Source organism: Nansenia antarctica, assembly GCF_963989245.1.
Source record: "Nansenia antarctica genome assembly, chromosome: 8".
NCBI classification, from domain to species: Eukaryota; Metazoa; Chordata; class Actinopteri; order Argentiniformes; family Microstomatidae; genus Nansenia; species Nansenia antarctica.
The window spans coordinates 42,073,612-42,082,441 of NC_137678.1; the positions used below are offsets into that span (position 1 = coordinate 42,073,612).

Sequence of the window (8,830 nt, forward strand, 5' to 3'; positions counted from 1 at the left end):
TAAGTATTTCGGGTTTAGGACGACAGATGTGCAACAAAAGCAGGTGTTGCGCACGACCTGTCGTGGAACAATCTCTACATCCAGAGGCAACACCACAAACCTGTATCAGCACTTGAAAAAGTACCACGGGCAGCTCTATGATGAGTGTACGGTCAGAAACGGAGAGTTAAGTGAAAGTCCCGTAGCCCAGTCTAACGTTAAGCAAACTAGTGTTTTAGAGTCGTTTGCGGCTGTTACGCCGTATGAAAAGGGCTCACGAAGGCACCGTGAAATAACCAATTCCATCACGCATTACCTTGCTAAAGACGTGGTGTCTATTAACACTGTGAGCAACGAAGAGTTTAAAAAACGAATCCAAACGCTCAATAAAAGATAATGTGATTCCATCCCACACGTGCGGAGCTGAAAAATGTGGAGTACTATGCAACAACAACCGACCTGCAGTCGAGCCGTGCACTTACATACATTACGACGAGTTGAAGAGTTGCCGGCAAACGGTATACTTTCCTGCTTTATCTATTTCAATGTTTACAGAAAGGACCTATTATTTTTTACTGGACATTTTTATTATGACTTTATTTAACTTGATTGCAGTATGTGCAATATTTAGATGCTGCTCCTGAGCCATAATTAAATAACCTTGTTTGTAGAAAGGTCCTATTTTATTTTCATATTGGAATTGTTCAACATTTTTTGACACTTGAGAGAAACAAAATGGCAGCTGTTTAAAAAACTCATACATAAATATGTTGTTCCAATTCATATCTTTTAAGTTCTCATCCTTGCATTAGAACAGTTTGATGGCATAAGAGCAGTTAACAGTTTGATGGTATCATGTGGTAATGCTCTCTGAAATTAGCCCATGATAGACAGATTCATCCAATCACCTGCCAAGTATTTTTTTAAAGTACCTGCCCTTTTCCAAACAGCTTCCAATTAAGCTTTCCTAGATGGTTGTGTGAAACAAACCACCTGAGTCAGGGTAGTAATGCTCCATCACATGTTTTAATCTGAAGCTTGATTTTAAAGCAACCCAACTTTAAAGCAACCCAATGTAAGTTTAGTTCTTTCACTCGTAGCTCGGGCTGTGGGGGTGCTAGAGGAGGGAGCCTCTAAGTCCCCTGAAGACGTACAAACAAACTGCACGTTGATACGACCTTCCTAGCCGGAGATATGGCCACACTTTACAAAAACTTCCTTTGGGTCGCTTTAAAAAAAGAAAACGCAAATTCAATCGCAATCGCAATATCTGTCCAAATAATCGCAATTCGATTTTTTTCCCCCCCAAATCGTGCAGCCCTAGTACCCACCATGTCTTGCCGCGTGCTCCCTTGGGTGGGTAGACGGCGAGTGGGGCCTTGGTGAAGCGGGAGTGGGGGTAGTCCCTGGGCACTCTAAAGGCCAGAGTGTCCCCCAGGCTGGGGGCCACAGACACTTTGGGCATCATGGGGACCAGAGGGGCCCTGGAGGGACAGGGGGAGCCATGGCGCCTCTCTGGAACAAGCACGCACCCACACACACACACACACACACACACACACACACACACACACACACACACACTGTGGTTGAATATGAATCCTTAACACAGTAGTGAGAGGAGGTGGAGACACAGAAGGAGGAGTGGAGGATGACAGGAGACCCAACACTTACGGTTCTTGCTATGCATGTCTTTGGGGGCGGGGGTGGGGAGGGGGAGCGGTCCTCTACTCACTGTCTCACTGGGATACTACTCCCCAGCTACCTGCTGAGGAACAGAGGGCTACGTCAGAAACACACACACAGACACACATCATATCCCTCGTGCTGACTTCGTGCCCTAAATTGTTGATAATTCTTAAGCGAAACCTGTGTGAGGCCAGTGTGAGGACATGAACACATTCACTCACCGTCAGCAAATACATGTGTTCACATTATTCACTTCGGGAATCAACAGATTTTTTCCCCCACTCTGACAGTTGGCCAAATAGACTTGGCCTCCATGTCACAGAGGCCTGCCAAGCTCTCCGCCAACATCTACAATACTGTCTGCCTCAACCCTAAAGGTCTTCTTCTGTTTTACTGACTGATCGTGGACAGGGCCAAAAATGGTTGTGTGTGTATGTGTGTATGTCATCGGACAGGAAGATTGACTGCTCTGTCAATGAATGCCAAAATAGCAACAACAATTAGAAACATTAGAACAATAGGGCTGAGTGTGTGTGTGTGATTGTGCATATGTGTGTGCGCATACAGCAGGTGTGTGTGTGTGTGTGTGTGTGTGTGTGTGTGCGGCAGGTGTGTAAATAGGGCAGGGGCTGGAGGGCGGCAGCTGTATTAGAAGCAGGACCAAAGTCCACTTTCACATTCACAGGTATGCAGCAGCAGCAACACCCCAGCCATCTCTCTCTCTTGTTCACACCTCCACCTTTACAGTTTACCCTCAACTGTGTAGCCTAGTTAGCAAAGCTTACACCTCAGAATGCCCTTAAAATAATATAATAATAATAATAATAATATTATTATATGACATTTAGCTGACGCTTTTATCCAAAGCGACTTACATTGCAGTGAGTGCATATATTTCTCCAGTATATATGGTCCCAATGGGAATCTAACCCACAGCCTAAGTGTTGTTAGCGCAATGCTCTACCAACTGAGCCACAGACGACCACATACATAAACAACCAGGTCTCCACATATTACAATTCACCTTAGTTAACCATTGTCTCATCACTGTCAACAACAGTACTGAAAGAAGACATTTCGTGACGATATTTCATCAATGAAGGGGGACCCACCTAGCTCAAGAGCTCCCCCACAGGTCCAAAGTTCCACAGAGTCGCTTTTAAACTCGGCACCTGTTTCTAACGGTGGCGTACCGAGAACTTGGGCCTGCTTGAGGTTGAAGATGCCCACTGATTTAGAAATCAGGTCACCCTCCCCCCCCCCCCCGCCGTCCGTCCTACCCTGAAGCGCTCTGAGAACCAGGAGTCAGCCTGCCAGTCGCTGGGCCCTGGCCTGTGTGAGTGATTAGGGGCGACTCCGTTCCTGCTCTCTCTGGCCTGGCTGGGGGGCTGGCTAGCCTGCGAGCTGCACCACCGTAGGAACAGGAAGCGGAGGCTCCAGGAGCTCAGCTGGGTTTGTTTACATCCGTACAGCCGACCAACACCAGAGCCAGCGTGAGAGACTCTGGTGTTGTGCGTGTGCGTGACAGAGAGAGAGGGAAAGAGAGAAAGAGAGAGAGAGAGAGAGGGAGAAGACCGCCCAGCTCGGCTGCAGATATCACGACAATAACACATCACGATGAACGACCACACACGCGGGTATCAGAGCTAACTAGATCAGCAAACACACACGCAAACAAACACACACACACACACACACACACACACTACGCACACAAACCGGAGGCCGTGCCAGCCCACACAAAGACAAGCAGAGGGAACTAAACTTAACAGAGAGAGCTGCCTGTGAGCCGCAGCTCAACAAACCCAGGAGTGTCAGGGCAACTTTCAGACAGCCAACAGCCTCTCGTCTCAACAACCACCAGTGACGACGTCAACAAGTTGCTGTTCCCTTAAACTACCTTTACTCAAACACCGGCAGCCGCCAGCATGAGACGGGTAGAAAACAAAAAAAAACAATAGGAGTTGGGAGTCAACAACAGCATGACTCCCGTCTGGCTGGGGGGAGCTGTGAGTGGGCCACACACACACACACACACGCACACACACACACACACACACACACGCACACGCACGCGCACGCGCACGCACACACACACACACACACGAACGAACGAACCGAGTACTGGACAAGAATAGCTGAGAGGCATTGACCCCTGCGCTAACCCGTGCGTGTGTCTCCCCTTGCGGCTGTAACGAGACCGAGAGGAGGTTCTCCTGGTTGGAGGTAGAAGCTAGGTACAGCTAGGCTAACAAAGAGCTAGCACCAGACCCCCCCCCCCCCCACACACACACACACACACACACACACACAGCTCTGCCTGCTCATAACCGAAGAGAAGAATTCGAGGATCTGAACTCTTGGTCGTAGCTACTGTACCTGTGATCAGGAAGCAGAGGCAGCCAACAGGCTGCAGGGGGCACAGGAGCGGGCACTGAACGTAGCCAGGAGAGCTGTGTGTGTGTGTGTGTGTGTATATGTGTGTGTGTGTGTGTGTGTGTGTGTGTGTGTGGCCTCTCTCTGCACAGACAGAAGGCACACGTCTGCGCACGTGCAGTCAGCAGCAGCAGATGTGAGTGCGTCCACTGGGGCTCAAATCAAAATGTAAACAGACAGACAGAAAGACTGCCAGACAGACTGACAGACAGACAGACAGACAGACAGACAGACAGACTTGGTACACTGGCCAAAACGATTTGGACGACAAAGTGAAAACTGAACGGAATCACTCATCTTTTATCTGACATAATGACATAATGATGGAACGCCCAATCAGCTGTCTTGTCACTTACAACAAGTGTATATGGATCAGAAAACAAACCACGGCAACAACCACAAACAACAACTCACCCTCCATAAATACTTGATACTGTGATAGGACATTCACAAAGGGTTTCGGCTGTGGTGTTTACACTGGAATGTGTCAGAGGTTAGGGTTCTCATCATATTATGTCAGGGAGGATTATCAGTGTTTCAGGGTTAAGGTTAGGTTTAGGTTTCTTACACTGATTATGATTTTTTCTTTTTACACTATGTGTCAGTGAGATTAAGGGTTTTTACAGTGTCAATCAGATTAAGGGTTTTTACAGTGTGTCAGTGAGATTAAGGGTTTTTACAGTGTCAGTGAGATTAACTGAGATTAAAAAGAGAAACTTTTTTCGTTGTTTGGTACCTGTACTGTAGCAATGACAATAAAGACCATTCATTCATTCATTCATTCATTCATTCATTCATTAAGGGTTTTTACAGTGCGTCAATCAGAGAAGGGGTTTCTTACCGTAGTGTGTCAGGATCCCCTGAGGTTTGACCACCTGGTTGCAGACATGGCAGACGACAAGACTAAACTCCTCCTGGGTGGGGAACTGGCCGGACACGTGCATCTCTGCTAGGAGGCGGAGGGGGGGTGAGAGACAGAGATAGAGAGAGAGAGAAAGAGAGAGAGAGAGAGAGAGAGAGAGAGAAAGAGAGACAGAGAGAGACGGAGAAAGAGAGAGAGAGAAAGAGAGACAGAGAGAAAGAGAGACAGAGAGACAGAGAGAGACAGAGAGACAGAGAGAGAGAGACAGAGAGAGAGAGAGAGAGAGAGAGCATGGGCTGAGTTAGCTTAGCACACACACAGAGAGAGGAGTGTTTACTACTACAATGACAGCACAAAGACAGAGGATGAGGGAGTGTGAGGGAGTGTGATGGAGCTCAAGTTGAGAGAGCTAGTTTCGAAAGATGTGACGAATTTTCCTACGCAAATGTATCAGGCTAACTAAAGGGTAGAGGAGCTGAGAGGATGTTCACCCGAGCTCCCACAACCAACCTTGATAACGGTACTTCCAAACAGGCTGTACTTTACTTACGGTGATCGTAGCCTACTTATTAGCATAGGGGATTATTACTCACGAGGGAAAAACAGAGCGGGTGAAGGTTTGCCGTGACCTTGCATTGCTGACATGTTTTAGTGTCATCTGGAACACCTAAGAGAGGCTGGTCACGCTGAGGGTGTACCAGAGGTTCTAGGGAGAGATGAAAGGGACTTTTCGGAAGAGCATCCCACTGACAGCCCCCTACTAGGTCTAAACCTAAAACTGACCACACCCTTAACTGGAACACCGTTTTAACCAACTCGAAAATTCAACATCAGTTTGCTGGTCAGTAATGTCCCCCTTCGTATCTATTTAATCCGCAACAAGGGACTCTGAACCTCCTCCCAGAGGGCAATAGCAGATACTCAGTGTGTGGAACATGGCACGGGTCAGTAACTATCCTATTGGCTTGCCTTAGGATGCTGTCTTACCCCTATAATCTTCCACGCAGTCTGCATCAATCGGACCAGTTAGGACTTTAGTTGCACACAGAGGTTAGCCAAACCAAACTGTAAGGCTCTCTAAGTTTTATTAAGTATTATTATTATTAAGACTGCCTGATGAAGGAGTAAAATACATTTTTGATTAACACCATGAACTGTAAGTCGAGGCAGAAAGTGCAGTCGCTGTTGTAATCTGCTACAGATTGACTGTCCACAGGGATGTTCCCGGGTTAAGGAGTTGTCAATAAAAACACCTAGGTATTTGTTTCAGGAGACCTGTGAGATGGTTTCAGCGGTGATGACCACAGGCCTGTGGTTGCCCACTCCCCTGGGGTCAAACGCCGTCTCCCCAGTCTTTTTTAACATTCAAGACAAGGTGGTTGTCATCACACCCCTTTATAAACCTTTGTATCTCTGAAGAGTAGTCAGATAGATCACTATCCTTTTTCCTTAAAGCTTCTATAGCTTCCACACCTGTTAGTGTATGGGGTACAAGCTTCCCACGGTCGGTCAGGACTGCAGAATCACTCCCCATCTTCCGTCTGAGACTTCTCTTCAGGCTACACCTTAACTGTCTGAGACATCTACTACCCCCCAGCACTGTGTCTTCAGAGACACCTACTACCCCCCTGCACTGTGTCTCCAGAGACATCTACTGCCCCCCTGCACTGTGTCTCCAGAGACATCTACTACCCCGCTGCACTGTGTCTCCAGAGACACCTACTACCCCCCTGCACTGTGTCTCCAGAGACACCTACTACCCCCCTGCACTGTGTCCCCAGAGACACCTACTACCCCCTGCACTGTGTCTCCAGAGACACCTACTACCCCCTGCACTGTGTCCCCAGAGACACCTACTACCCCCCTGCACTGTGTCTCCAGAGACACCTACTACCCCCTGCACTGTGTCTCCAGAGACATCTACTACCCCGCTGCACTGTGTCTCCAGAGACACCTACTACCCCCTGCACTGTGTCTCCAGAGACACCTACTACCCCCTGCACTGTGTCTCCAGAGACACCTACTACCCCCCTGCACTGTGTCTCCAGAGACACCTACTACCCCCCTGCACTGTATCTCCAGAGACACCTACTACCCCCCAGCACTGTGTCTCCAGAGACACCTACTACCCCCTGCACTGTGTCTCCAGAGACACCTACTACCCCCCTGCACTGTGTCTCCAGAGACATCTACTGCCCCCCTGCACTGTGTCTCCAGAGACACCTACTTCCCCCCCTATACTGTTTTTCCTGAGACACCTACTACCTCCCTGTACTGTTTCCTGTGTCAATATAAAAAAAATCAAGCACGACGACTGCCAATGGCCCCTGGCCTGAGCATGGAGTACTTTTTCTGCTATGACTAGTGGATAGACAATTCACTTACTTAGTCAAATGTATTGATTGTACGTCGCTTTGGAACAAGGCGTCTGGTAAATGCCCCCCAAAAATGTAAATGAGTAAAAAGGGCAGGTGAACTGACACCACCTGGGGGGGGGGGGGGGGGGGGGTCCATTACTCAAGGTTCTAGGTTCTGAGAGAGTACCACTGTATTAACACTGACCTGTTGTTTACGATTGGTTAAATAATGAGTGGTACCATCTAATAATGAGAGGGGGGAACATTGAGGTCATTCAGCATCTTTATTAATAGATGCAGCTGTACCGTATAAAATGCTGAACTAAAAATCTATCAATAAAACGACTGTCAATCTGCCATTGGCCAATCAAACTTTTTACGAAAGAAAAACAGAATCTCTTGGGTCACACGTAAAGCAGAAAACAACGAGTACAGTACTTATAAAAGCACGAATGCAATTTCCTCCGTCTTTGCCAAGGCAAACAAGAACAGAGTGTGTAGCTCACTGCTGCGGTTGCCTGCCAAGTGAAGGATTGTGCCAAAACGGAGCTACTAAAACAATCCCTCTTTCGTGAATGAGTGTGTTTAGAGCACTACCCAGGCGCGGAGAGACCCTTTTCATTATCTGACAGGGAGGAGAAAAAAACCATTTACAATATGGGATAATTGTGTCACTGTGTCTTTAAAAGCGTGAAGCTGGTCTGCCCTCAAACAAGAGATTGAAAGGTATCGTTATGTATTCATTTCATTCAAGGATCGAGGAAAGACAAACTGTCACTGTCTCGCTATCCATCAGCGATGAGTCACACTGTGTCGCCATCAGTCATCTACAACACCTGTCTGTCTGTCTGTCTGACTGTCTGACTGACTGTCTCTCTCTCTCTCTCTCTCTCTGTCTGACTGTCTGTCTGTCTGTCCCCCCCCCACTCTCCCTCTCCCCCACTCTCCCTCTCCCCCACTCTCCCTCCCTCTCTCTCCCTCCCCCTCTCTCTCCCCCTCTCCCTGGGCCTGACGGTTGGCCATGGATCAACAGCTCCAGGGACTCCAGTCTGGCTCACAGAGCAGAGCTCCTCTGGCAGTGGGGATAATGGCCATGACTCATAGCCTGAGTGGAGGCGAGGGCCGGGGTGCCAGTAGCTACAGTACAGTCCACTCCACTCCAGGCCTGACAGATGCAATAGCTTTCATGACAGTGTGCAATTACAGTGAGTGTGCAGTAAACTGGAGCCCGCTGATATCGAAAGCAATGAACATGAATGTAATCAGGACTAGAGAACGGTGTTGGACTACACACTGAGTTGGCTTTTTAACCCGCCCCCCAAAAAAGTGTACTTATAAGGAGTTGACACACACTAATGTTTACTTTACAAACTGGAGCCGGGTAGCTCAGATGGGTCTCGCTGCTTGTAATATTAGAGTTTGGGGCTTAATTCCTGCATGGGCACCGTATAGGCTACCGAATGTGTTGTCTGTCAAGTCCCTTTGGAGGAAAGTGTCAGATACATGA

The 8,830-nt window shown here is 48.1% G+C and overlaps 1 protein-coding gene across 1 annotated transcript in view; it reads right to left on the reverse strand.

Moving 5' to 3' along the window:
• atxn7l1 (ataxin 7-like 1) overlaps nt 1–4,994 on the reverse strand; it is a 16,681-nt gene extending 11,687 nt beyond the window's left edge. Inside the window, exons 1-3 of the mRNA XM_080538609.1 lie at nt 4,946–4,994; nt 1,654–1,744; nt 1,311–1,494 (exon numbers count right to left, since the gene is read on the reverse strand). Of these exons, the coding sequence (XP_080394735.1) occupies nt 1,311–1,494; nt 1,654–1,669 (200 nt within the window). The 5' untranslated portion in view covers nt 1,670–1,744; nt 4,946–4,994. The remainder of the gene's footprint in view (nt 1–1,310; nt 1,495–1,653; nt 1,745–4,945) is intronic.
• Nucleotides 4,995–8,830: the final 3,836 nt, after the last annotated feature.